We start from the raw sequence: 27,148 nt of genomic DNA, 5'->3' as shown, positions 1-27,148 counted from the left end.
CGGTAGAGTACAGTGTAGTGTATTGTGGTACAGAATAGTATATTAATCTCTACTACAGTATTGTATGGTGTAGTTTAGTATGATACTGTACAGTGTAGTATAGAATTATGCCATTCTATATTATGAGTACAGTGTAGTATAGTATAGTATTATGCTATTCTATAGTATTAGTGCAGTCCAGTACAGTATAGTATAGTAGGATAGGATATGGTATAGTACAGTGTAGTGTGGTGTACTATTCTCTACAATACTACAGTACGGTATAGTCTAGTATGATACTGCACTGTACAGTGTAGTACAGTATTATGCTATTGTATTTTATTAGTATAGTGTAGTATATTTTAGTATCTATACTATTAGCATAGTGCTGATCAGTACAGTAAGGTATGGTACCGTACAGTGCGGTACAATATTAGTATAGTATAGTATAGTATAGTATAGTATAGTATAGTATAGTATAGTGGTATTATATTTCTATGATCCAAACAGAATTGCTGCATCTTCAGTCCACCAATCAGAGAGAAGCGCTGTCGCTCTGACCCGGATGTACTTCAGAATTACTTCCGCGTTAAAACAGTTCCCAGCAGAAATTCATCTAGTTCTCTTTTTTTCGACTGTAATTTATTAGTCTTTTTTATTTTTATTTAAACCATGCCGGGTCCGTACAAAGAGACGGACCTGACGGAGAGGGTCGAGGCTTTTCTGTCCGACCTGAAGCGGGGAGGCAGCGGGACCGGACCTCTGAGGGGTTCGGCCGAGACCGCCCGAGAAACGGCAGCGTTGCTCCGCAGGATCACAGCCCAGGCTCGGTGGAGCAGCGCAGGTTTGCTTTCATTTCAAGGAAACTCTGATATTGTAACAAAGAGGTGAACCAATATAAAAACCTGTCAAAGTGGTGCTGGGGTTTGGACCAATTACAGATGTTGTAACAGCTGTCAACCCCCTGATATTAACTATACAGATATAATTAGCCTAACTTTGAGCTCCAGCTGTTTATAGGTGCATGCTTTCTCTCTATGTACAAGACATAGATTATATAGACTAAAATGTTTAGCAGTGCGTGTATACGTTTTACTATTAATAGTGCCAAAACACTTGTTTTTAAAGTTGATTGAACAGCAGAATATATCTATATATGCAGCTTTTATGTTCATTTGTTTATACATTCTTCATTGCTGTGAGTTTATGAATATGCAGTGCAGTTTGGAGATGTGTTTAAAACGGTTAACATCTCTGATCGTATTTGACATTCCCAGATGTTTTTTGTTTCAGGCGATCTGATGGAGATAATCCGGAAGGAGGGCAGGAGGATGACCGCCGCTCAGCCATCAGAGACCACCGTCGGCAACATGATCCGGAGGGTGCTGAAGATCATCAGGGAGGAGTACGCCAGGTGAGGGGTCGCCGCTGTCCAAGCTGCTGGGAAAACTCGTGCTTCCCTAAACGTGCGACTCTGAATGACGCAAGGCTGGACTTCATTTGAAATTAGTGACAGATGATAAAACATTCGGCATAAAAAACCCAAAACAAACAGTTTTTTTAATTGGCACTCATATCTGATTTACTGACATTCGATCAGGTTTTTGTCACGGTGTTATTCACTGATTAAGTCAAATAAATCGGTCAAACTCAATTCTTTTGACAGGAAAAGAAGTTCAGTAACCTAAACAGTGGAACTTATTTGTGTTTGGTAGCTTTGCCTTTTTATTTTAGGTCGACAATATTCCTTATAGGTTTGATTATTTAATGATTGATGGTTTTTTACACGTTCCTTCTCCTCTGTCCTGACAGAAAAAAGACACCATTGAAACATTGATGACCTGTGTCTTGTTAAATTCAGAAAAGTGCATTTAGTGTTAGGAACCAAAGCTTGAACATGTTATTTTCCTTAGGTAATAATGAAGCAATTATGTTTTTCACAGCTTTCTAATTTCTAAAAAAAAAATAAACAAAGAGAAGCTCAGGTATACTAAAACCTTTAAGGAGAAAAGTTTATATTTATGGAAACTGTTATTGATCATCTTAACTCTCTTACATCGTACTGCAAACTTGCCACTTGCGTTTGTCGTAAGTCGTCTCCAGAGCCACGAGGCAGCTTTGAAGGACCCACATTCAGATCCTGAGTGATATAAGGCGATGACATCATGTGATGTCATGTCGTGTGTTCAGGTTTCGAGGTAGCAGTGAAGAGGCAGACCAGCAGGAGTCCCTCCACAAGCTGCTGACCTCTGGGGGCCTCAGCGAGGAGAACTTCAGGCAGCACTTTGCTCCCCTCAAGGCCAACGTCATCGAGGCCATAAACGAGCTGCTGACAGAGCTGGGTACGTCGCCAATGACAAGCCAAGCAAAGACGGACTCCGCGAGTCTAACGGGGTTTTCCTTTTTCAGAGGGAACGACCGACAACATTGCCATGCAGGCCCTGGAGCACATCCACTCCAACGAGGTCATCATGACCATCGGGCGCTCCCGCACCGTGGAGGCCTTCCTCAAAGACGCAGCGCTCAAACGCAAGTTCCACGTCATCGTGGCGGAGTGCGCCCCCTTCTGCCAGGTACATCAAACACATCTGAAGGTCTTGAAAAGTCAAACTCTTTGTTTAAGAAATAAACTTATCCACCTCCTAACAGGGACATGAAATGGCCACCAGCCTATCAAAAGCCGGCATAGAAACAACGGTGATTGCAGACGCAGCCATCTTCGCAGTCATGTCTCGGGTTAATAAGGTATTTACTCAAGCTGAAGATTTAACAGCAACACGATCAGGACACGCCGTTGAGCTTGTGTGGTGATCTGTGTGCAGGTCATCATCGGCACTCAGACAGTCCTAGCCAACGGAGGGCTGAGGGCCGTGATCGGGACACACACGCTCGCCCTGGCAGCCAAACATCACTCCACGCCGCTGATCGTTTGCGCGCCCATGTTCAAGCTCTCACCTCAGGTCCGAAGAACGCTCGAGTCTGTCAGAGTTGTGCACTTTCTTTGAATCGCAGCGAGTGAAACTCTGTTTCTCTTTGTAGTATCCAAATGAGGAGGACACCTTCCATAAGTTTGTCTCTCCACATGAGGTCCTCCCCTTCACCGAAGGTAACGTATCTGAAGCTGCGTTGTCTCTTTAGCCTTCAAATCAAACGCTACAGGTTTATTTTTGACATTTTAGGTGAGATCCTGTCTAAAGTCAACGTTCACTGCCCGGTCTTCGACTACGTTCCCCCTGAGCTCATCACGCTGTTCATCTCCAACATCGGAGGACACGCGCCGTCGTACATTTATCGCCTGATGAGCGAACTTTACCACCCAGAAGACCACGAGCTTTAATCTTTAAAACTAATAAATAAATTAAAATGCTGATGCTGAGGTTTGTTCACATCATAAACTATTTTTTTTAGCTACATGCTACAGAAAGATTTCCAACAAGAGTCTTGAAAAATATTGAGGAATTTTCATTTTATGGAAAATTTTGGGGCTTCGAGGAACCAAAACAGATAAATTCAGTGCTTGTTGATTTGCATTAAATTCTTGTTAATTTAATACGTAACCAAAAAGAAAAAACAGCTATATTAGAAAAGGGCAGCATTTTCTTTATTAATCACTAATTCAATCTGGTTAAACTGTAGGTCATGGATTTAATGAAATCTGCTGCAGTAGAAGTAATATCAGCTGTCCTCCAGAAGGAGGCGCTGCAGGACAAATATCTCAGCTGCTCTGTGAAGGTTCTGATTGTTAAAAGACGACAAAGAGAAGCTGCTGAAGCTGCTGAGTGTAAAGATGTAATGTTTGCTGTTTGTGTTGTGACAGTAGTTCAGTGGTGAGTGTTAAAAAGACCGAGTCTCGCTGTCTTACTCAGGCTGAACTGCAGCGTCTATTCACGGGCGCGATCCCACTACTGAGCGGTACGGGGGCTTTGACCTGCTCCGTTGCCGACCTGGGCCAGTTCACCCCTCCTTAGGCGACCTGGTGGTCCCGGGCTCCCCCAGGAGAACCATATCGATATCGAACTTAGTGCGGACACCCGATCGGCATAGTCCACTACAGCTCAGAGCTCCTGAGCTCAAACGATCCTCCAGCCTCAGCCTCCCAGCAGCTTGGATTACAGGCGCGCGCCACCACACCCGGCGAGGAGCAGCCAATCAGAGAGGAGATTGATCTGTGACTTACCTGATGACACCAAGAAACATGGAGCAGAACTAACATCTCATCATGTGTCAATCTGCACTGGAGGAACAAGATGAAACTTTCATCATTAAATCAGCCGAAATAAAAACAGATAAACACAGTGTTTAAATCCATTTTCCTACTTCCTAAAGTTCACATTGTTTTCTGAATTAAACTTTGTTTAACATGATGTTTTCACCTCTGGGTACATCTGGGGGACGAAATTAAAAAAAGAAACAAAAATTAGTTTTATTTTAAAGTTTCTCTTTTGTTAACTCCCATAACTGCTTCATGTTACCTGATCAAACAGCATTTAAAGATGTTTGCGCTGATTTCAATTTACAGATCAATCTCCTCTCTGATTGGCTGCTCCTCGCCGGGTGTGGTGGCGCGCGCCTGTAATCCAAGCTGCTGGGAGGCTGAGGCTGGAGGATCGTTTGAGCTCAGGAGCTCTGAGCTGTAGTGGACTATGCCGATCGGGTGTCCGCACTAAGTTCGATATCGATATGGTTCTCCTGGGGGAGCCCGGGACCACCAGGTCGCCTAAGGAGGGGTGAACTGGCCCAGGTCGGCAACGGAGCAGGTCAAAGCCCCCGTACCGCTCAGTAGTGGGATCGCGCCCGTGAATAGACGCTGCAGTTCAGCCTGAGTAAGACAGCGAGACTCGGTCTTTTTAACACTCACCACTGAACTACTGTCACAACACAAACAGCAAACATTACATCTTTACACTCAGCAGCTTCAGCAGCTTCTCTTTGTCGTCTTTTAACAATCAGAACCTTCACAAAGCAGCTGAGATATTTGTCCTGCAGCGCCTCCTTCTGGAGGACAGCTGACACACCAACCTCACTGAATCCTGCTGCTGCAGCTGGAGACAAACTACAACTACACACATCAGGAGAGTTGTAATCTGCTCTCACTGGCCACTGTATTAGTTACACCTGTTGCTTGTTAACATTAATAGCTAATCAATCAATCACACAGCAGTGATGTTATGCATTTAGGCATCTTGATGTGGAGAAAACAACCTACTGAAGTTTAAACTGAGCATCAGAATGAGGAAGAAAAGGGAAATAAGTGACTTTAAATGTGACATGGTTGAGTATTTCATAAACTACTGATCTGCTCAGATTTAAAACCAAAACCATCTCTAAGGGTTACAGAGAATGATGCAAAAAAGAGTCAAGATCCAGTGAGTGGCTGTTGAATTGATAAAAAAAGTCTTGCTGATGTCAGAGGACAGTGAGCAGACTGCTCAGAGGTGATAAAAAGGCAACAGCAGCTCATTTATGACCAAGGTCTGCAGAACACAGCCTCTAAAGACACAACACATCCAGCCTTGATGCAGATGATCTACAGCAGCTGTGAACCACACTTGGTGGCTCTCCTGTCAGCTAAGAACAGGAGACAGAGGACACAGTTCACACAGACTCACTGAGATTGAACAATAAGAGATTAGAAAACGTTTCCTGGTGTGACAAGTCTCTGCAAACCCTACAAACGGTTGAACGTGAAAATCCCTGTTGATCAGAGGTCTTGTTTGATACAAACTATGAACACGACTGTGTTGATAGTTGGATCAACCGGAAATGAAGCAAGAACTGCAATAAAACAAAAACAAGTGAAACTAGAAACATGGATTTCATCTCCAAACAGAAGAACTTTTACCTGATGGTGTGTTTATTACGAACTTTTAGAATCTGTCTGATCAAAAGCTGTTTTTGGAAAGATTTTATTGCTGCTAAAGTGCTCAAGATTCAGATCTGCTCCACAGTTTGTGTTCACATAGTTCTGATCACAAAACAACATAAGGAAGCCCATTCTGTCTGAATGCAAAGTTACTGAATTAAAAAAGGGTTGTTCTTTTTTACTTATTTGAGCATAAACTCTCAGCTGTCAAACTAGTCACTGAGTGTAGGTCCTGACTCTCAGCACCAAGATGTGTGTAGTTGTAGTTTGTCTCCAGCTGCAGCAGCAGGATTCAGTGAGGTTGGTGTGTCAGCTGTCCTCCAGAAGGAGGCGCTGCAGGACAAATATCTCAGCTGCTTTGTGAAGGTTCTGATTGTTAAAAGACGACAAAGAGAAGCTGCTGAAGCTGCTGAGTGTAAAGATGTAATGTTTGCTGTTTGTGTTGTGACAGTAGTTCAGTGGTGAGTGTTAAAAAGACCGAGTCTCGCTGTCTTACTCAGGCTGAACTGCAGCGTCTATTCACGGGCGCGATCCCACTACTGAGCGGTACGGGGGCTTTGACCTGCTCCGTTGCCGACCTGGGCCAGTTCACCCCTCCTTAGGCGACCTGGTGGTCCCGGGCTCCCCCAGGAGAACCATATCGATATCGAACTTAGTGCGGACACCCGATCGGCATAGTCCACTACAGCTCAGAGCTCCTGAGCTCAAACGATCCTCCAGCCTCAGCCTCCCAGCAGCTTGGATTACAGGCGCGCGCCACCACACCCGGCGAGGAGCAGCCAATCAGAGAGGAGATTGATCTGTGACTTACCTGATGACACCAAGAAACATGGAGCAGAACTAACATCTCATCATGTGTCAATCTGCACTGGAGGAACAAGATGAAACTTTCATCATTAAATCAGCCGAAATAAAAACAGATAAACACAGTGTTTAAATCCATTTTCCTACTTCCTAAAGTTCACATTGTTTTCTGAATTAAACTTTGTTTAACATGATGTTTTCACCTCTGGGTACATCTGGGGGACGAAATTAAAAAAAGAAACAAAAATTAGTTTTATTTTAAAGTTTCTCTTTTGTTAACTCCCATAACTGCTTCATGTTACCTGATCAAACAGCATTTAAAGATGTTTGCGCTGATTTCAATTTACAGATCAATCTCCTCTCTGATTGGCTGCTCCTCGCCGGGTGTGGTGGCGCGCGCCTGTAATCCAAGCTGCTGGGAGGCTGAGGCTGGAGGATCGTTTGAGCTCAGGAGCTCTGAGCTGTAGTGGACTATGCCGATCGGGTGTCCGCACTAAGTTCGATATCGATATGGTTCTCCTGGGGGAGCCCGGGACCACCAGGTCGCCTAAGGAGGGGTGAACTGGCCCAGGTCGGCAACGGAGCAGGTCAAAGCCCCCGTACCGCTCAGTAGTGGGATCGCGCCCGTGAATAGACGCTGCAGTTCAGCCTGAGTAAGACAGCGAGACTCGGTCTTTTTAACACTCACCACTGAACTACTGTCACAACACAAACAGCAAACATTACATCTTTACACTCAGCAGCTTCAGCAGCTTCTCTTTGTCGTCTTTTAACAATCAGAACCTTCACAGAGCAGCTGAGATATTTGTCCTGCAGCGCCTCCCTCTGGAGGACAGCTGACACCACAGATAAACTTCAACTTTAAAGACGATCATGTTCTCCCTCTGCTCATGTGAGTTTACTCCGGGTTCTCTGGTTTCCTCCCATCGACCAAAAACACGAATGTTAGGGTAACTGGTCACTGTAAATTATCCCTCGGTGTGAGTGAGAGTGTAAATGGTTGTTTGTCTCGTTTGTCTCTATGTGTCCCTGTGATGGACTGGCGACCTGTCCAGGGTGTCCTCCCCTCTCACACAGTGATGGTTGGAGATAAGGACTAGCTCCCCTCGGCCTGGAAAGAAGAAGCAGGTAAAGAAAATGGATGGATGGATGGATGTTTGGTCAGTCTGGAGGATAAACTGAAATATGTAACTTTAAGTTAAGTAACACAAGATGAAAACATAAGTCTTTTTCAGGGAAAACATAATAATTTCTTGTGATGCTGATTATATTGTTTTAGATTTAAATGTAAAAGTTTATAAGTGATTTAAATAACATTAAAACAAACATTACCAACACATGTTCACAAAAAGACAAAAAACTAGAAACTAAAAACTGTTTTATGTTCAGAGATGACTTGAATTAAACTTTTAGGAAAAGTAGACATAGATACATTTATTGAAAAATAAATTATTTTCATTTAGGTGTTAAATTAGATAAATGAAGCATTTTAAACGGGAAAACAGTTTTTTTATTTAGGCTAAAGATCTGGAATGATTTTACTTCCTTAGATTTGATTCAGGTCATTTTAAAATTTTTATTTCACTTAAAAAGATCATTTTCTTCAAAGATAAAGGTGTTTGACGGCTTCACTTACTGTTATATTTTTTAAAGGTTTTAGGAAACAAACTTAAAAAGCAGCATGTTGTTAATAATTTAACTGTTTATTACTAAACTTTGTTTGACAACTAAAACAACAACATTCTGTATCAGTTTATATAATGATTTTTGTCCAACCAAATGTTTACATATTTCTAATAACAAAAATTAATTTGAAAGAAAGAAAAATGGATGTTTTGATAGTTTAATGGTTTAAGTTCAGCAGGAACTCTGTTCAAGTTAAAGAAAACTACACACACAATGTGGGAAACTATACATTTAAAATGATTTCTGAATATGTGTTTATTAAACAATCGAACATTTATCAAAGAGCTTAACTTTAGTTTCTGTGACTACAGGTCCTGACTCTCAGCACCAAGATGTGTGTAGTTGTAGTTTGTCTCCAGCTGCAGCAGCAGGATTCAGTGAGGTTGGTGTGTCAGCTGTCCTCCAGAAGGAGGCGCTGCAGGACAAATATCTCAGCTGCTCTGTGAAGGTTCTGATTGTTAAAAGACGACAAAGAGAAGCTGCTGAAGCTGCTGAGTGTAAAGATGTAATGTTTGCTGTTTGTGTTGTGACAGTAGTTCAGTGGTGAGTGTTAAAAAGACCGAGTCTCGCTGTCTTACTCAGGCTGAACTGCAGCGTCTATTCACGGGCGCGATCCCACTACTGAGCGGTACGGGGGCTTTGACCTGCTCCGTTGCCGACCTGGGCCAGTTCACCCCTCCTTAGGCGACCTGGTGGTCCCGGGCTCCCCCAGGAGAACCATATCGATATCGAACTTAGTGCGGACACCCGATCGGCATAGTCCACTACAGCTCAGAGCTCCTGAGCTCAAACGATCCTCCAGCCTCAGCCTCCCAGCAGCTTGGATTACAGGCGCGCGCCACCACACCCGGCGAGGAGCAGCCAATCAGAGAGGAGATTGATCTGTGACTTACCTGATGACACCAAGAAACATGGAGCAGAACTAACATCTCATCATGTGTCAATCTGCACTGGAGGAACAAGATGAAACTTTCATCATTAAATCAGCCGAAATAAAAACAGATAAACACAGTGTTTAAATCCATTTTCCTACTTCCTAAAGTTCACATTGTTTTCTGAATTAAACTTTGTTTAACATGATGTTTTCACCTCTGGGTACATCTGGGGGACGAAATTAAAAAAAGAAACAAAAATTAGTTTTATTTTAAAGTTTCTCTTTTGTTAACTCCCATAACTGCTTCATGTTACCTGATCAAACAGCATTTAAAGATGTTTGCGCTGATTTCAATTTACAGATCAATCTCCTCTCTGATTGGCTGCTCCTCGCCGGGTGTGGTGGCGCGCGCCTGTAATCCAAGCTGCTGGGAGGCTGAGGCTGGAGGATCGTTTGAGCTCAGGAGCTCTGAGCTGTAGTGGACTATGCCGATCGGGTGTCCGCACTAAGTTCGATATCGATATGGTTCTCCTGGGGGAGCCCGGGACCACCAGGTCGCCTAAGGAGGGGTGAACTGGCCCAGGTCGGCAACGGAGCAGGTCAAAGCCCCCGTACCGCTCAGTAGTGGGATCGCGCCCGTGAATAGACGCTGCAGTTCAGCCTGAGTAAGACAGCGAGACTCGGTCTTTTTAACACTCACCACTGAACTACTGTCACAACACAAACAGCAAACATTACATCTTTACACACAGCAGCTTCTTTTTGTCTTCTTTAATCAAAACCTTCACAAAGCAGCTGAGATATTTGTCCTGCAGCGCCTCCTTCTGGAGGACAGCTGACACACCAACCTCACTGAATCCTGCTGCTTCGACGTCTTACTCTAGATTTTTTTTGTTACATCTTTTTAAAACAAATACATCAATATCGACAACCTCAGAGTTCTGAGCCCATGCGAAGATTCTTTTTTTTATAGCTTTACGTTAAAAATGCTATTTCCCTCCCCATCACTGTCATCCTATAACCCAGAGGTACACATCCCAGGTCCCTGTGGCTCACTGCATCCTTTAAATGTTTCCCTGCTCTAAAGCACCACATTAAAAAAGTGAATACCTTCTCAAAATGTCGTCAGGTTTTGCTGAAGCCTGTCAGTGAGTCATTTATTTCATTTGTTGAGGCAGGGAAGCAGCTGAAGCATGCAGGACAGGGTTGGGGCCCTCTGCTATAAACCATAAAGATAAAGAAAACTATTTATAGATCTTTGTACCAGGGGAAAGATATGTATTCAACAAATGCAGGCCTATAAACTGATGGGGGGTTTATATTCTAATATTTGACTCTGAGTTTCCTTCAGCTAACAGGTTTGCGGGTAAACCAGCTGTTTGCAGCAGGGACATCTCCTGGCCTCCGCGACGTCACGTGGAGGGGTGAGTGTGAAGCTGACGGGGGCTGAGGGTCAGAGCGCAGCATGTGAAGGGCTTCGGCACCCTGCTACGTTCTAACAGAGCGAGCGCATTGTTCCCTGACCTACATTTCGCGACGTGGAACTGGAGGGGGGAAAAAAGGTCAGAGTGAATGGGACGCGGCGGCAGTTTCTTGTCGCTCCTCACTGCCCCGCGCTCGCTGGTCAGAACCATGACATGACCCAACCGTCAAACAGAACTAATCGGATCTTTTGAAGGTGCGTTCGATGGCAGCAGTCCACTTTGCTCTTGGCCCTGCTCGGATTGGCTGTTAGCTTGTGAATCCAGTCAGAAATACAGGCCTAGCATGGACATTCCTGCTGCCTTTCGTGACATCATTTTAAATGAAGCTTATCTTATGTTAAGAAGTTAAAACCATTTTAGTCAAACCTTGACAATATCGTTGTGTGTGCCATATCGGTGCGTGTGTTATGAGTCCCACACAAAATTGTAGCTTCGTATCTGCAAAACCAACCGAGTTAAAGTCATTTTTGTGTCTGCTAAAGTTGATTAGCTGTGGCAGCCATCTTAAGTTGAATTGACTTTAAAAGTTAATCAGCTGTAGATGTCCATCCAGTGATTATTTCCTGAAAATTTCATTAAAATCTGTGCAGCGGTTCATGAGACATTTTGCTAACAGACAGACAGAGTTGTATCCAAACAGCTAATGGCAAATATCTGTTAGCGCTCAGAATGTGTATTGGGGATTGGCCTCAGCTACTACCACACCGAGCTTTAGGTCAGTATCTGTAAAACTGGCTGAGTTATAGCCATTTTTGTGTTTATTTTATATATTTTTTTTAAATTGGGTTGACATCAAAAGTTCATCAGTTGTAGATGCACATCCAGTGATTACTTTCTGCAAGTTTTGCTCAGACTTCAGGGATTCAGGATTTATTTTGGTAACAGAAAGACAAACGAACACGCAAGCAGACAAAAGCAGAATCATCCGCCTTTGATTTTTGATACCAGGTGATGACTATTTCTCTAAACAGAGGTCGTTCAGAGAGCTATCTACAACAGGTAAGATATTCATTTTCTATAACCTTTCCAAAGAAGCCTGTTCCTGTTTTTTTTTTTTAAATATGAGCTATTCTTTTAAGCTAAAGAGACTTTTATTGTCATTTCAGTTCCTGTAAGCTGTCCATGAAGGACATTTTGGGAAGTCTCACTGAGAGAAGCAGATGTGCATATTGTAACTTTAACCGTCTATTTTCGCTCAGCTGTTTGAACTTTTATCTTTTTAAACAAATCCATCAGCATTTCAAACCCATCCTCCATGGGCCTCTTTTCCCCTCTGTGAGGAGGATGAGCGCTGGGAGGAGTAAAGATTTTCTCCATCCAGAGTCATCATGAGGGATGAGGCGGTAGTTGGATCCGGTCGCGCCAGAGGACAACCGGGTTCCTCTGGATGTTTCTGGTCAGAACTCATCATGGCTGTCATGGTCGTACCGCAGCTTCAGACAAGCTGCTTAGTAGTTGTTTCACGTGTCAGGGAACGACAAAACCCAGCTGAGAATGGATCAGATTAAGATTGGCCTGCACAATCGCAACAGTTTGGTTTCTGCGTGAACCCCCCTCCCTGGGGGTATTGATGTGCCGCCAGCAGCCCCAGCTGTTTCCTGGTGATGCCGATCATCAGACTGTGGCGTGTTGTCATCAGTGTCTCGGCGTCTCGTGGGAGAGCAGAGGTGAGCGCTGTAATTAGTGGAGAATGAGGAGCGTTCCTGCGAAGCCACCGCAGGTCCCAGGGGGGGCCGTGGGGCGCGTGGCCAACCTGTGAGGCCCTACCTGTGGCTCTGAGGCCTGATTGGTTGCATTTATTCACCACAAGACAGAACTGTAAGACTGCTGGACTGCAATAAAGACATTCTGATGGTTTTTTTAGCAGAAAAAAAGAGCAGGAGATGCTGCGTTTTCTGAAGAGATACAGTGATGAGTGCTGAATAACGGCTCACGTTTAGTCAAAAAGGCGAAACTGAGTTGGTAAAGCTAGAAGAAGCAGAACATTAGCTAAAAGCTAAAAGAAAGCTGCGGCGGCTCGGTTCTCAGTGCTGCGGGCTTAAAATCCTGAAGGTTGCAGGTTTTTAAAAGAGACAAAACATTAGCTATAAGTGGCAAAGACTAGCTGAGAGCTAAAAGTAGCCAAAGGCTAGTTAGAAGCTAAAAGTAGCAAAACCCTAGCCAGAAGGTAAATGTAACAAAAGACTTGATAGAAGCTGAAAGAAGCAAAATGATAGCTAAGAGCTAAAAGTAGCAAAAAGCTATTTAGAAGCTAAATGTAAGAAAAGACTAGCTCGAGGCTAGCTAAAAGTAGCAAAAGCTAAGAACTAAAAGTAGAAAAGGCTGGCTTAAAGGTAAAATTGCAAAATGGTCGCAAAACAGTAGCTAAACACTGAAAGTAGGAAAGGAAGACAAAAAAAGTACACTGAAGCAGATTTCAAAGAGAACATTTTTTAATTAAAGGACTTGAACAGATATAAATGTAATTCTATGGGGAAAATATTTGTTAATACAGTTAAATCTTTTCTGAGTTTAACGTTTTGATATTTAAACGAGTAAAACAGCTGAAAAAAAACAGGATAGTTTCCGGTTCACTTTGGGTACATTTCATGTTGCGTTGCAGTCTCTGATGATCTTGAAATAAAACTGCAGGAAAACCATTATTCTGTTGTTGTAAAATTTGCTAAATGTCTGGTGTTTAAAGAGCCTAAAGATGGTGTTGAAAACAAGATTTAAAATAAATCATAAATCATTCAGGAGACACCAGACTAAACCAGCACACAAAGCAAACAGCAAACTGGTAAATCCAAACATCAGTGTGACCTACACTGTAGAAATTTACCTGTTAAATATCAGCTGGAGCAAATATGAACGTCAGACCTAAATACTATCAGTAAGTCAGAAATGTTGTCCATAAATAAGTTAAAATAAATAAAAATGAACGTAGCACGGAAACAAACAAAAAAACTGGAATGCTAAATGCCGTGGTACTCCAACACTCCCAGTGTGTTTGCCTAAATTACTGGTGTTACTGAATCACTGGTGTGTGCAGGTGTGTGATGAACGCTTGTTCCCCATCTGTGTCTGCTGCTGATGAGGAAAACTGTGAAATAGATCCAGCTGGAGATGCACAGTGGAGCCCGAGGCCTCCTGGGAAATCATCCGCAGCCTCTCCACCGGCACCGTGTCCGCTCCTTCAGGACCCCAGAGAGCTATCAATAAGTGGGTAATTGAATTTTAAGCGCAAACACTGCCGTGAAACGCGTGTGTGTGAGTGTGTGTGTGTGTGTGTGTGATGGGGGATGCTTAGCTGTGTGAACATGGCGATGCTGTCATCAGACCCTGAAGGGTTTCGCACAAGAAGGATGAATGTTTAATCCATCGCAGCCTGTGGTGCAGAGTGGGTAGGATGACTAAACAGCCTCTAAATGACACATCCTTCTGATTAAACACGAACACACACACACACACACACACACACACACACACTGACAAACAGAAGCAGGACGGATAATAACATGCGCATTTACAGATTTTCTGTCACGTTTTCAGGCTAATGTTTTATTGCGTCAGGCTGGCACAAAGTTGCAGATGCTTATCACTGGCACAGATTTTATTGGCCATTTTTAGAGCAATAATGGCTGCATTCTGACCTCAGTGTGACAAATCAATTCATTAGAAATGTAAATGTAATCGTAAACCTACCCAGTTGTCCAAAAAAAATTGGAAACATAAGTTGCTGTTTGTTGTGTGGAGCTCATTGGATTTAACAAAAAAGTCACTCATCACACTTTTAACTCCTCTAATCAACCCCCAGCATGATTAGCAGCTCTGCTTGTAAAGAATACAGTGATTTAGTTCACAGGTTTGGAAATCTTTATTTGGTTTCTGGAACTAATTATAGGAATTCATTATATCTGAACCATTAACATCAAAGTTAAAGTTCAGATCTTCCGAAATACGGTTCTGAGGAAAGACGGTTAATATCTTACTTAATATCTGCTGCAGATGACTTCAGTTTGGAGAAACAGAGTTGAATTCTGACCAGACTGATGAGTTTATGAACTGCTTCCATCTTAAAACGACTCAAATCTCAAAAAATGTCATTGTGGTTCAGTCAAACACTGTTTTTATGCTGTTGGTTTTGCATCACATGGTTATTTATGGCAAGAAATATGAGGATATTCCTGCGAAAAGTGCCTCAGGCTGCACCGGGAGTGCCACAGCTAGCTGCTGCTGCTCGCAATTTGCGATCGGAGCTGTTTGAAGGTGACAGCAGCTCACTTTGGTCTTGAACCCGCTCGAACTACCTGGGGAGAATTAAGCTCTATTTCTCCAAACTTAGGTCAGTCAAACAGCTATCTACAACAGGTAAGATGTTTATTGTTGACATTTTTTTTTCCCACAGAATCCTCCGTAATAAAATCTGAACTGTCACATCAAGTTTAAAAAAAAAAAGAAAACAAAACCTTAACCTGTTGTTAAATTTCTCCACCCTGGCCAGGAGTTTACAGACTTTCTTTACACGATTGGATTCATGTCCCAGTCTTGGGGTTTTGTTATTTATTGTTGTGTTGTGTTGTGTTGTTTATTTTTCTGCTTTCAGCTCCTTTCACACACCTGTATGTCATCTGCTCATCAGCCCAGGTGTGAAATCAGTCACCCCCCCCCTGTCCACACCCTGACTGTCAGGTTTTACCGTCTGCCTCCTGGAACTTGAATTCAAAGCTTCTGGGTGTTTTTTTTTCTTCTTATTCCAGTTATGTCTTTTTTTTGTTGTTGTTGTTGTTTTCTTTTGTTGCCTCCAGGTCTGCTCTTCATGCTCTCTTCGCCAGTCGACAGTTAATGTCCATGTTTCAGTTCGTATGTCATTCCAGCATTCAAAAGAAGTAAGTAAAAATTTATTTGTATAGCACATTTCAGCAGCAAGGCATTCAAAGTGCTTTGCCTCATAAAAACATCATTAAAATCATTACAATAATCAAAAACATCACACGGTAGATCAACAGGAATGTGAGACTAAAACAGGCGGCTGTAGGAAGCTTTTCAGGTGAAGAGATGTTTGAATAAATTACATTCCTGATCCGACTGGAAATGATGTGATCCCCGCAGTAAAAGTCTTGAGTCTGGGTGTCCAAGATGGAGAAATGGGTTGATGTGAAGCTGCAGACGTCTGAACAGATGACCCAAAAACTTGAAAAGACAGCTGCCTGAAAATCTCGGAATATTAATTTGCCAACCTCTCATTAAAGTTCAACAAACAGACATTTGATCCGACATTTGAAACTACAGAATATTTAACTTTTTAGACATTTGAAAGTTAGGAATGCCCCGTGTTTAAAGCAGCCAAGATGCTTGAAATAGACACACACACACACGTACACACACACACACTACAAACACAGTTTGTCAGTGTGATCGTTTAGTTGCGCTCGTGATCCAAAACGAGTTTGCTAGCTGCGGTTTTCTCATGCTGCTCGCACAATGGCCCGTGTGTGGGAGCTGCCTGGTGGCGTTGCTTAATTAGGCGAAGAGTTGATTCGTTTGCACTAATTGACAGCTAATTAAAGGAGCGAGGGCACATCGAACTGACGTCCCTCTGAGCTGCGCTTTGACGTTACGAGGAGGGAACTAATATGAAAAATGGAATCTTCTGGGCGCCACCTGCCATGCGTGGTGGCCCCTAACATATGGACCTCTGTGTGTGTGTGTGTGTGTGTGTGTGTGTGAGATTAGTTAAACAGTGCAGAAATGCAACCTGTAGAGCCAAGCTGCTTGTGGTCCAAACTTTTCATCAGCAGCAAGAAAAAAGAAAGTGAATCTGACAAATCTGGGAAGACTTTTAATTTTTATTTAGCGCAACAAAACGCACAAAGCTCGGAGTAAATTTGACGCTGATTAGATGAGCCACATGACCTTTGGCTGACTTAAAACTTCTGTCAGAAGCTCTTTTTTTCTTCTTTTCAAACACATAAAAGAGTCTTTTGTCTTTTCAGCGCTTCGATTATAAGTTAAACACGAATTGATCTGTTGGTGAGGATGACAAACTATGGAAAAAAATGTTTTTATGTTTTATTATTTGAACTGTGTAACTAAAAATAAAGTTTATGTGTAAAAATGACACATTTTAAGGTAACTGAATGCTCATTGCTACTCAGTTCATGACTCACAATGAGGAAGGCAACTTTTAAATCTAGTCACCAATTAACATTGATTATAGGAATTCATATCGCCCAACGCATTTCACGCCAGAGTTTTAGACTAAGACCATCTTATTTTGAGAAATGGCCGTTATAGCCATTTTGGTAAATCCCTGAAAATAACATTATATAAGATCTAAACTGATTTAGTGAGATCCTGCTCGATCTGTCAGTGCTCGGAGTTTGTGTTGGGGATGACTCTCAGCTTCCAGCTCTACAACTTTGAGCTCAATTGTCTGTAAGTTTGGCTCAGTTGAAGCCATGTTTTTGTCGGATAAGGTCACCTGTCTGTGGTGGCCATCTTTAAATGTCATTTCATTAATTCTTTTCTGAGACTTTGATTAAAATCTGTCCACAGGTCCATTTGTGAAGGGACGAATCCCTGTGTGCTTTCGGCCCCCATGAGTTCTGCTGCGGGACGTCAGCGCACACCGACTGGAGTTTGAGGTCCGAACAGTTAATGTCCCCTAAAAAGAGGCTTTCTTTTTTTAAGCATCTCAGCCCCTTTTCCTCTCGTCTGGGTCTCTACAGGACGGCAGGAATAGGCTGTCCATGTGAAACGAGGAAAGACAATTAGGGGCTTATTAGGGTCTTGGGGAGACGTACCTCACGGGGCGTCCGCTCGCCGACTTGGCCGATCCGCTGCCATAGCTCGAAACAGTCGGGGGCATTGTCTCACCTAATTACGCTGAAGGCAGGGGCCCCCTTTTTCTGCGCTGCCACCGCCGCCCCTGTCCACTTCCCCTCTGCTGTCTATAGCTGCCCGTCCCTGTCCGCCGTGGGAGTGTGCTAATTAGACAAGAAACAGGTCCGAGTAATTATGTCAGCTCCTGTTAGGAGCTGCCACAAGAAAGTTTGGGGTGTTGGAGAGGGATGAGGGGGGCTTTCCTCATTATGGCGATAACACATCTACACAAGCAACAGGGGAATTTGGTGAGTCCAAGTTCCCCCCGACAAACTTCAGAGAGCAAACAGACGCACTCGAACAGAAATGAAGACTATAGAATGACAACAGCATGAAGTTATTGCCCTAATTAATGCTTTGTGGCCGGAGAGTAAACCGGTGGCACATTGTTTGGACTGTGGGAGCTTTTTGTTTCGTCGCCCCTATTAGGATGTTTTGATCAGCGGCTGCTTGGCGACCCAGCTCCGCTTCCTGAACGCCGAGTTCTGGGAAAACGGCAATTAGCTCGATTAGGGGAGCCACTTCTGGAGCGTCTAACGAGGACAAAGATGGAGCAGGGAGCGGCGGAACAGGGCCGGCCCAGACCGAATTCATAACCAGGGTTTATGGCATTATTAAACGCTTCAGGTTCAGATATGTGAACTGGTTTCATAGCGTTTTATTTTTTACATGAAAATGAGGACGTGGTCAGTCATTTTTAATGGGGGATCAATAGTTTATTCCAACAGGTTTCACAAGTTTCTACAAAACAAGGTCAAATGAATGAGAAATTACAATATTTTATGGTTTCTGTGTCTTTTAGAGCAATAATAAAAAGGGTACAATATGTGGGAAAGATGCTTTTAGAGTGGTTTGGGTGAATCAATGCTGCATAATATGGGTGATGAATTTAATTAAAACACATCAGATGAGTTTTTAAACATCTCACCATTAATTTTACAAGCATTTATTGGCAGGTATGGTGACTAACATGTTCTGTGAAAAGATAATTCCTCAATCAGATTGTTTGGTGTTTCTGGTGAACACCTCTGTCTGAACAACTGCTCCAGTTTTTGTTCATCGGAGTCATTTTTTTCTGTTTGTTCCTTTTTGCCAAGGCTGACCACATCCTGGTGTGTTCAGTATTTTCTTTCCTCACATATAAACGCAGATAAAGGGACCGCTGCCGTCACATTTTTGACCCCCGGGTCTCTCCTGCAGACATATCATCACTGATTCTGCTGAAACATCAGGAGCAGTCTCTGTCATTGTTAAAGCTACTCAGTGAAATGTCAGGAAGACCTATTTTTTTTTTTTTAAATTGAAAATCATGACGTGAGAAACAAAATCCATTTGCAGAATCAGAATCAGCTGGTTCTGCAGCTGCTTTACCTGTTTGTTTGGACAAGATTTCACTTTTTTTTCCTGCAGTTTATTGATTTTAAAAAAGGGCAGATTGTACATTTAATCAATTTTTAAACAAGTCAAATATAAAATGTTCTCCTTGCCCAAAGGAAGCGAACCGCAGCAACAAAAACAGCCGTCAAAAAAAGATCAGAACATTAAAATATAAATAGATAGATACATGCAGGAAACATAAACCCGAAAATTGAGAAACAGTTCATGTCATTAGAAGGGCAGCTTAATGATGATGGATTTTCATAAGATTCCACGAGTGATAAGCTGATCTTTGACATCCAGCCTTGGTGATGGAGGGGGGGGGGGGGGATTATGATCACATAATCATCACTCTTCAACAGATCAGGACAGGAATTTAAATCAAGCCCTACTTTTATTTACTTTCCCCTTTAATAGTGTAAATGATATTAAAACACCTTAATATCTATTGGATGTCCAGGTTGGCTGCTGTTTAAATGTTCAACTAAGAGGCCAGCAGCAGGCTTGGAGACATGTTCCACAGGTAGGAAGATCTTCAAATAATGAATCAAAAGTCGAGCTTTCACATCATTAACTCCTCTTGGAGCTAACTGTACTCTTTGCAGATTTTTTTTTTTTCCAAACAGCAGAATCTTTTTTTTTCTGCTTCTAATCTGAGCAGAGACAGAAATGAGAGTGGCTTTCTCTTTGTGTGGAAATATCAGTGGAAGTCATGGAGAGAAAACCTCCCCAGCAGCTGCTGATTCCTCCAATCAAGCCTCCCTCTGATTCCGGACACTTTCACTGGTCCTGAGAATAAACCTGTAACAGCAGCAGGAAAGTTTCATCAGCTTGTGTGTACCTTTTTGTTGAAATGCTGAAAAACCTGACGCCCTCAAACCTGCCACCCCCACCCTCCCCACCCTGCCCCCGGGCCGATCCAACCTGATCTGATAACAGACTGGATCAGTTTGACGGTCAAAGTGTGGCAGCCTGTCTCCCGGGGACTAAACTGTCCCACGGGGAGCAGCCCGTTTGTTTATTTATTCATCCCATTGATGGCTGCTTGCGCGTCCCCTCATCTCCATAGGGTCCCGCTTGTGCGTCCAGATGTCCCAAAGCGTGCCGCGAACCACCCCCGAACCGCGCCCTAATTGAATAATGGCTGATTAGAGGCGATTAGAGGACAGGGGGTGGGGGCATCTTTTAACCTCGTTCCCAGGTTTAAACTGAGTTCAGTTTGGTGATAAATGGAGCTGAGGAGGATCCTGCTGACATCCTCAATGTCTCGCGCGCTGCTCTCACTTTCCAGAGCGGATTAACTCGCTGGAGCCCCGAGTCAGGATCCCATCCAAACCCCCAAATCCAAAAAAACAAAAAAAAAAAAACAAAAAACAAAATCACTTGAACCTAAAGAGTGAAGGGGGTAAATCTGCTTCTGTGCTCTGGTTTGGTGTTTGTCTCGTCTTTAATTGCCACCCTGATGTGTCCTACATACTGTGTGGCCTCATAGTGATAATAATAATAATAACAATAATACAAACCTGATTAATAAGGACCAACAGATGCTCACAAAGACAAAAAGAGATTTTTTTGTGAACGAACCTAATTAGAATATGTAAATGAGAGCGGGAGTAAACTGGAGGCTGACCTGATTAATCGGTTTATGATCGATTTACTGAAACGTTGAAGGTTTTATTCTGTTTGTTTGTTTGTTAACATATGAATTAATTTGTTGCAGTAGAAGAACTGTTCACATGCAGCTCTAATATTATTAATAACAAGAAGAATAAACCCCACAATTTTAGCTCTATGCAAGACTAATATTATCAAAGAAAAAGCCTAAAATTCAAGTTTATTTGATCTCTTTTTATATATATTTGTTGTAGATATAGGGTTTAGACATATTTGTTTGTTTTCCTATTTTTGGTGTCACTTGCATGATTTTATTTATTTGAATCTTTTCATCTTTTCATCTTTCTGACTTCATTCAGCTATATAAAGCTGCAGTAAAATTAACTTTTTTTTTAGTTTTAGTCCTAAATTATCCTCAGAACATTAAATGGAGTTATTCTGTCTGAGGTTTCTGACTTCAGGCTGAATGGTGGAGACTTGCCTGCAGGTTTTGAAGCAGACAGAAAACTCAAATCTTCCGCCTGTTGGGGTTTTATTAGCTGCCGGGGGAGTTTAATGTGTCAGAAACCCGCAGATGCACTCCTCTGATTGGTTCCCGCCTGTTGCCCGTCAGATTATAAGGCGCAGCGGAGATAAAGAGACACCGTCTCCTGTCTGCGGAGGACGAACCCCACCATGACGGGGAAACAAGGACTCGTGTTTTCAGACGACGAGAACGAGCGGAAGACGCCCCAAAGCGGCGGGAAAGCCCCGGCGTGGAAGGCGGGGGCCCCCGCGCAGCGCCGCACCGGCTTCGGCATCCAGGAGCTGCTCGGCCTCAACAAGGAGCCGCCGGCGGCCCCGCCGAGGAGGCCCCTGGAGGCCCTGCCTCCCAGGGCGCACATCCTGACGGCCAGGGCGGCCCTCGGACACGCGGGGCTCGGGGTCGGGATGGGCTTACTGGCTCCGGATGGGATCCACCCGTTTTACGGTCAGCCCGCCTTCCTGGAGGTTCTGTCCGAGGCGCAGAGTGCGCAGCTGGCGCAGCTGGCGGCGCACAGGGAGGCGCACAGGGAGGCGCAGCAGTCCGGGGCCAGCTCCGGTGAGAGGCTTTAATCAGATTAAAACTCATCAGAAAACTGCAAACTTTAGTCCCTGCAGGTCAGAGGGCGGCTCACTCTAATGAATTTGTTTTTATTTAAGCTGAAAGTCAGTGTTTTTCTAGGCAAAATGACGATTATAAATATTTCTGGATGCTCAGGAATCTTAAAATAGAAAAACAATAATTTCATTAAGCTAAAAAACGCGAGGCCTTCATCAAATTATTCAGCGCACTGAAATAAAATCATCACATTTTAATGTTTTTAACTGGAAACGAAAGATCTGCGCCGGAAGAAGTAAATATTTTTAATAATTAAAATAAACGACTTATGAGAAAAACAGGGCCTAAAAATCCCACAATAAAAGCTGCGTTCTATTATGTTTTTATTTCACTTATTTAAAAATTAAACTTTGATCAAAATGCTGCCGAAATGAAGGTTTTTACTGTTTTATTATTTGACAGATTCAGATGATTTGAGCTCCGGAGATCCACAGCTCTCCACATCATCTCTGAGCAAGAAAAGAAAGAAAAGACGACACAGGTAAAAAAAAAATATATTATTATTATTATTATTATTATTATTATTATTATTATTATTATTATTATTGTTGTTGTTGTTGTTGTTATTATTATTATTATTATTATTATTATTATTATTATTATTATTATTATTAGTAGTAGTAGTAGTAGTAGTAGTAGTAGTAGTAGTATTAGTATTAGTATTAGTATTATAAATCTCAGACCTTTGATGGTCCATAGTCTAGTATTATTGTGTGTTAATCAGTGTAATTTCTGAAATTATTGCTTTTTTTTAAACCCTTGATGTTGTTTCATCAATAAATTCTGACATTTCTGTTGACAATATTTAGGAATATTTGATGAAAAGCTTTAGAGAGGCTTTTCTGATTTTATAAGTTTTATGTGAAACGTTTGCATATTTTTAAAACAAACAAAAAAACAGAACAACAACATATATTTGACTGAGATCCACAGAAGAAAAGTCTCAGATTTGAATTTAGTGAAGCGAACTGATTGTAATCATCTGTTTGGATGTCACAGAGTCCCTCTGCCACCTGAAACAACATGTTGCTAATTTAAACATGAAGGTAAAAAGCTCTAATAACGAGGATAATAATAAAACTGAATTTTAAAAAAAAACAAAAAGAAAAACCAGACAATCAGGAGTAAGAAGGATTGTCGTGTTGCAAAGCTTGAAATTACAGCTTAACTGAGTTGGGATGAGGTGTAAATAAATAATAAATATTTTAATTTTTTGTGTTGTTTCGTCTGCAGAACCATTTTCACCTCCTATCAGCTGGAGGAGCTGGAGAAAGCGTTCAATGAAGCTCACTATCCAGATGTTTACACCAGAGAAATGCTGTCCATGAAGACCGAGCTGCCAGAGGACAGAATACAGGTGTGTGTGTGTGTGTGTGTGTGCAGGAATGTGCGCTCTCTGTTATCCTAAAAACCTAATTTTCCTCTCAGTCGATGGTAATCTCCAGCACCATCCTGACTCTCCCCTCCACGTGAGCAGCTGATTCCCTCACAACAGATAATTAGTTCATAGAGAAGTCTTCCTCTCTCTTCCTCTTCCTCTTCCTCTCTCTCTCTGGGTGATTCAGGCCTTCAGCCCTGAAATGAAGCCATAACTATAAAGGAATAAATCAGCAGAGGTCAGGGGGGCTGCAGCCGGCTGCTCGGAGTCTTTTAATTTCCCCTGATATTTGACGAGTCTGCCCCCCCCCCCATCGGCCAGGACTGAATGAACTTATTTTTCAATCAGCCCTTTTTGCTTCTATCTAACCTCTCAGAGGAAGCAAAGACACACTGACTGCTCTCACCGATGGAAGAAATAATAATAAAAAAAAGGTCTCAATTGCTCATCTGGGGCTCGTCTTTTCTATGAGACGGACGTTTAACCTGAGTAGTTTTGCAGTCGGGATTGTTTTTGGTTATTTGTTTTTTTTTTTTTTCTCCCACTCCTTTTCCCTTTACTGACATTTTAAGAGTCCCTTTCCTTTGTTTTGTTTTTTTAATCAATATTACAAGAAGGTGGAAAACAATTAAGCCACACGAGGAGCCAAAACGTTTCTCCTCACATAGACAGGACTGATGGATTGAGGCTGACTTTACTAAGAGTCTGAAATTAATGGGAATAAATACAGGAGAGATAATCAGAAACTCTCCAAACTTTCATTAGAAACCTTTTAAAATCATCCAGCAGGTGTCATAATTCTTCTTAAGCCCTGGAGGATGTGTTCATTGAAGCCTTAATGAAGACTGAACATTTAATTAAATGAGCCTCTCAAAATGAATTTAAAAATTAATTAATTGGCTTTTCTTTTTTTTTTATTGCACAAAAATGCTCCTTGTTGCCATGACTACAGCCCCAGCCGAACCTGTGGACACTAATGGAGAAATTAAAATCCTGAACAGAGGACATTTGCAATAAAATTTTTACATTTTTGAAGTGCCTCAGCTGACTCCCTGCCTGCTCCACTGCAGATATGACGTCATGATCAGAACGGACAACATTATTATTGTTTAGCATTTTAAATCAAGATTCATCTGAGGGTTGATATTCTCGCAGAATAACCCCAAAAAAATGAAATAAAAATAATATTAACTATAGTAATAATCAAGATCGAAATCAGCTTGTCTTCTTTATTCCCTTGTCTGAAATATTTAGTCTCAAATTAAATGTAATCAGCAAAATTTACCATAAATAAACAAGCTAAACTCTTATATTATATTATTTAATATTATTTGATAACTCATACTAAATAAGCAACACCATAAAATTACAGTTAACCAGCAGATAGTTCAATAAATATACATTACAAGGCAAACAATAGGGTAATTTATACAATATATATGTCACGTTTAAAGTGTTGTAACAATTCTCTCTGAGGTCTGTAGCTATATTTGTTTTCTATTCAAAAAAATGCTGTGAAATTTATGTTTTAAATTTTTGAAATGATATGTATAGTCATCTGATACATTTATGATAACAGGGAGGAATGGGGAAGTTTTGCAGCAGTCCCCCCTCCTGCAAGACTATAACTGTGGACACCGAATGTCCCATGAGATGTCCACGGTTTGTCTGTTTGCACCGGAGGGGTGGAGTTTCTGCCTCATCTGCGTGTTGAATACGAATTAGTTTCCAGTCGATTCATCACAAAGGCTGCTCTTTTCAAAAGACTTTCCATCCATTTTCTTTTCTTCAAAGTAAAAATGCCTAAAGAACAAAGTGGAGAGGCGACAGATGTTTCAGGCCGTGTCTTGTTGTCTGCAGGTCTGGTTTCAGAACCGCAGGGCCAAGTGGAGGAAGCGGGAGAAGTGTTGGGGCCGCAGCAGCGTGATGGCCGAGTACGGTCTGTACGGCGCCATGGTCCGTCACTCCATCCCGCTGCCCGAGTCCATCCTCAAGTCAGCCAAGGACGGCATCTCAGACTCCTACGCCCCCTGGTTACTGGGTAGGTCAAAGGATTAATGATGCCTCTTATCAATTCAGAAACTCAGACGGAGAAATTACAAGAAAGCAACGAAACGCCAGCTAACAGCTTTTTGCTTTTGGTTTAAAAAAAAATTCAAATTTTTCTCACTTTCCTGTTTTTGTGAAATTGAGCTGTATCCTGAAAAGGAATGATGGGTAACCCTGACTTATATGAGGCTCAATAAGGTCATCAGTATGTCAATAATCAATAAAGTGATAATCCTTCCTTGATTTAAACTAATCAATTGACATGAAGTGACATCAGACTAATCTGTCCTGATAAGTGATAATCCTTCCTTATCAGGACAGATTAGTCTGATGTCACTTCATGTCAATTGATTAGTTTAAATCAATTAGGTTGCTCTAATTGAATAAGAAGCTCGTTCTAATCACCTATTGGTCTTTATTTTTTACACTTTTTTATTGCTAAACTCATAACAAATCTTTTTTCATGTTTAGACCTAATATCAGTGAACTTCCCTCCCCTCCAGGTATGCACAAGAAATCAGCTGAACCTCCACACACCTCCCCGGGGAAACCCAGCTGCTGCTCACCGTTACCGGCGCAGGAGAAGACGGCGGACCGGTTGACGGAGGAAGAGAGGCAGAAACAGAGCACGGACGTTTCCAAACAGGAACTGAGGGAGAACAGTATCGCCGTGCTGCGAGCGAAGGCGCTGGAGCACAGCGCTAAGGTGCTGGGGACGGTTTCTGACAAATCCAGCAGCAGCAGCACGACGCAGAAGGAGGAGGCCGAGGATCAGGCGGCCGAACAGGAGGTGAAGAGGAGCAACTGATGGAGAAAAACCTGCGGCTTTTATGACCAGAGGCAGACGTCCTGGTCAGCAGGACGATCCTTCATCAATGAACTCCACATTCAGAGTTTGTCCAAATGGGATGCTTTCTTTGACCTTTGTCCTCCCAGTGATGACCAGAGTTTAACTTCTACTGCCACATGCACCAAATCCCAAGCCTGAAACGTTGTATTTCCAGCTGTTCAGACTGTGACGTACATCATGACAGGTGCCCAATCGTCCCACTTGTCTCCTTATAAGTGTAACTGTAGCTTAATTAAAAATGTGTCATATTTAAATTATAAATGGTTCACCGATTGAGCGTCTTTGTGCACAATGATGTAAGTGTGTGTGGTGCAGAGCTTGAACTGACAGGGAGCGAGTGTTTTTTGTAGCAATTGCAACAATCAAAACCCTGAAGTCAAAGTAACATCTGCGATCAAACCAAGCTCAGAAGTCTTTGGACCTAAAACTAACTCCTGTAAATATGCGCTGGTGTAGATTCTCAGTCATACAGGACATGGTAAATTTAAAAAAAAAGGTTAAAAACAAAACCAACAACTGAAATAGAAGTCCAGTTGTTTTTGTTTTTAACCTTTTTTTTATTTGATTGTCGTGTAAATATGATGAGACTTTGGTTCACTGAGGAAACTTTTTGGTATATGTTTGGTAAAAGCTAACTGTTTGAATGGCTTCCACCTTCCTAACCCGCTGGGGAGCTGGTGACAATCTCCGGTTTAATTTGGTTGTCAAAATGGGCACATTTTTGGGGGAAAAAGAGGAATTTCAAACAGAAAAGTCCAGAAAAAAAGACTCTTTAGAGAAACCGAATAGAAACCGGATCACCATGTTTAAAAAAAAAAAAGATCAAAAACATCAATTCATGTGGACTCGAGCCTGGTGCAAAACCTATGATGCTGCAGATTAGACCAAACTGAGTGGATCTACTTTACTGAAGTTATGAGTTATAATTTAAAGGAGTTTGATTGTGTTTATGGTCTGTTTACAAGCTGGTGCAGGTTCATTCAAAAACTGACCTACAACAGTTATTTGCTTAATGGTTACCATATGACAACGATCTAGACAAAATATAAACAATCATGAGTTGGTGTTGGCTTGCTTTTGAAGAAGTGGCTCATGGGACTTTTTAAACTGCTAGTTTTCTAATTTCCTGTACTGGCTAGCTGAGCTGCTATGCTAACGTTAGCTTGTACGTCAATAGGAACAATT

At 42.2% G+C, this 27,148-nt stretch overlaps 2 protein-coding genes across 3 annotated transcripts; both read left to right on the top strand.

The window, feature by feature from the left end:
• Window positions 1-543: 543 nt before the first annotated feature.
• Window positions 544-3,347, top strand: eif2b2 (eukaryotic translation initiation factor 2B, subunit 2 beta). The gene is made up of 8 exons (XM_017427327.3): window positions 544-823; window positions 1,273-1,393; window positions 2,170-2,321; window positions 2,389-2,552; window positions 2,629-2,724; window positions 2,802-2,939; window positions 3,019-3,085; window positions 3,159-3,347. Exons 1-8 carry the CDS (start codon window positions 652-654, stop codon window positions 3,314-3,316), a joined length of 1,068 nt encoding a protein of 355 aa, XP_017282816.1. The 5' UTR covers window positions 544-651; the 3' UTR covers window positions 3,317-3,347.
• Window positions 3,348-12,931: 9,584 nt separating this feature from the next.
• On the top strand, window positions 12,932-26,442 carry LOC108242453 (visual system homeobox 2). Of its 2 annotated transcripts, XM_037981414.1 has the most exons (9): window positions 12,932-13,891; window positions 15,276-15,361; window positions 15,478-15,558; window positions 17,228-17,316; window positions 21,159-21,626; window positions 22,089-22,167; window positions 22,920-23,043; window positions 24,925-25,105; window positions 25,617-26,442. In XM_037981414.1, the coding sequence occupies exons 5-9, from the start codon at window positions 21,221-21,223 to the stop codon at window positions 25,919-25,921; spliced, it is 1,095 nt and encodes a 364-aa protein (XP_037837342.1). In that variant the 5' UTR covers window positions 12,932-13,891; window positions 15,276-15,361; window positions 15,478-15,558; window positions 17,228-17,316; window positions 21,159-21,220; the 3' UTR covers window positions 25,922-26,442. The 2 variants fall into 2 exon arrangements, with proteins under 2 accessions (XP_037837342.1, XP_037837343.1); XM_037981415.1 differs by having other exon boundaries at window positions 12,932-15,558.
• The last annotated feature ends 706 nt before the right edge of the window (window positions 26,443-27,148 follow it).

Source organism: Kryptolebias marmoratus, linkage group LG19 (assembly GCF_001649575.2).
Source record: "Kryptolebias marmoratus isolate JLee-2015 linkage group LG19, ASM164957v2, whole genome shotgun sequence".
Classification (NCBI taxonomy): domain Eukaryota; kingdom Metazoa; phylum Chordata; class Actinopteri; order Cyprinodontiformes; family Rivulidae; genus Kryptolebias; species Kryptolebias marmoratus.
Note: the sequence above shows the minus strand (reverse complement) of the source record. Positions and strands in the feature narration are given on the sequence as shown.

What these genes read in the sequence shown, in the direction of transcription:
- LOC108242453 (XM_037981414.1), top strand. Translation starts at nt 21,221, where the DNA reads ATGACGGGGAAACAAGGACTCGTGTTTTCAGACGACGAGAACGAGCGG. An exon ending in AGAAAGAAAAGACGACACAG is followed by an intron (nt 22,168 to 22,919) that starts GTAAAAAAAAAA and finishes TTTCGTCTGCAG; the next exon opens with AACCATTTTCACCTCCTATC. An exon ending in CTACGCCCCCTGGTTACTGG is followed by an intron (nt 25,106 to 25,616) that starts GTAGGTCAAAGG and finishes CCTCCCCTCCAG; the next exon opens with GTATGCACAAGAAATCAGCT.
- eif2b2 (XM_017427327.3), top strand. Translation starts at nt 652, where the DNA reads ATGCCGGGTCCGTACAAAGAGACGGACCTGACGGAGAGGGTCGAGGCT. An exon ending in GGCTCGGTGGAGCAGCGCAG is followed by an intron (nt 824 to 1,272) that starts GTTTGCTTTCAT and finishes TTTTTGTTTCAG; the next exon opens with GCGATCTGATGGAGATAATC. An exon ending in TCATGTCTCGGGTTAATAAG is followed by an intron (nt 2,725 to 2,801) that starts GTATTTACTCAA and finishes ATCTGTGTGCAG; the next exon opens with GTCATCATCGGCACTCAGAC.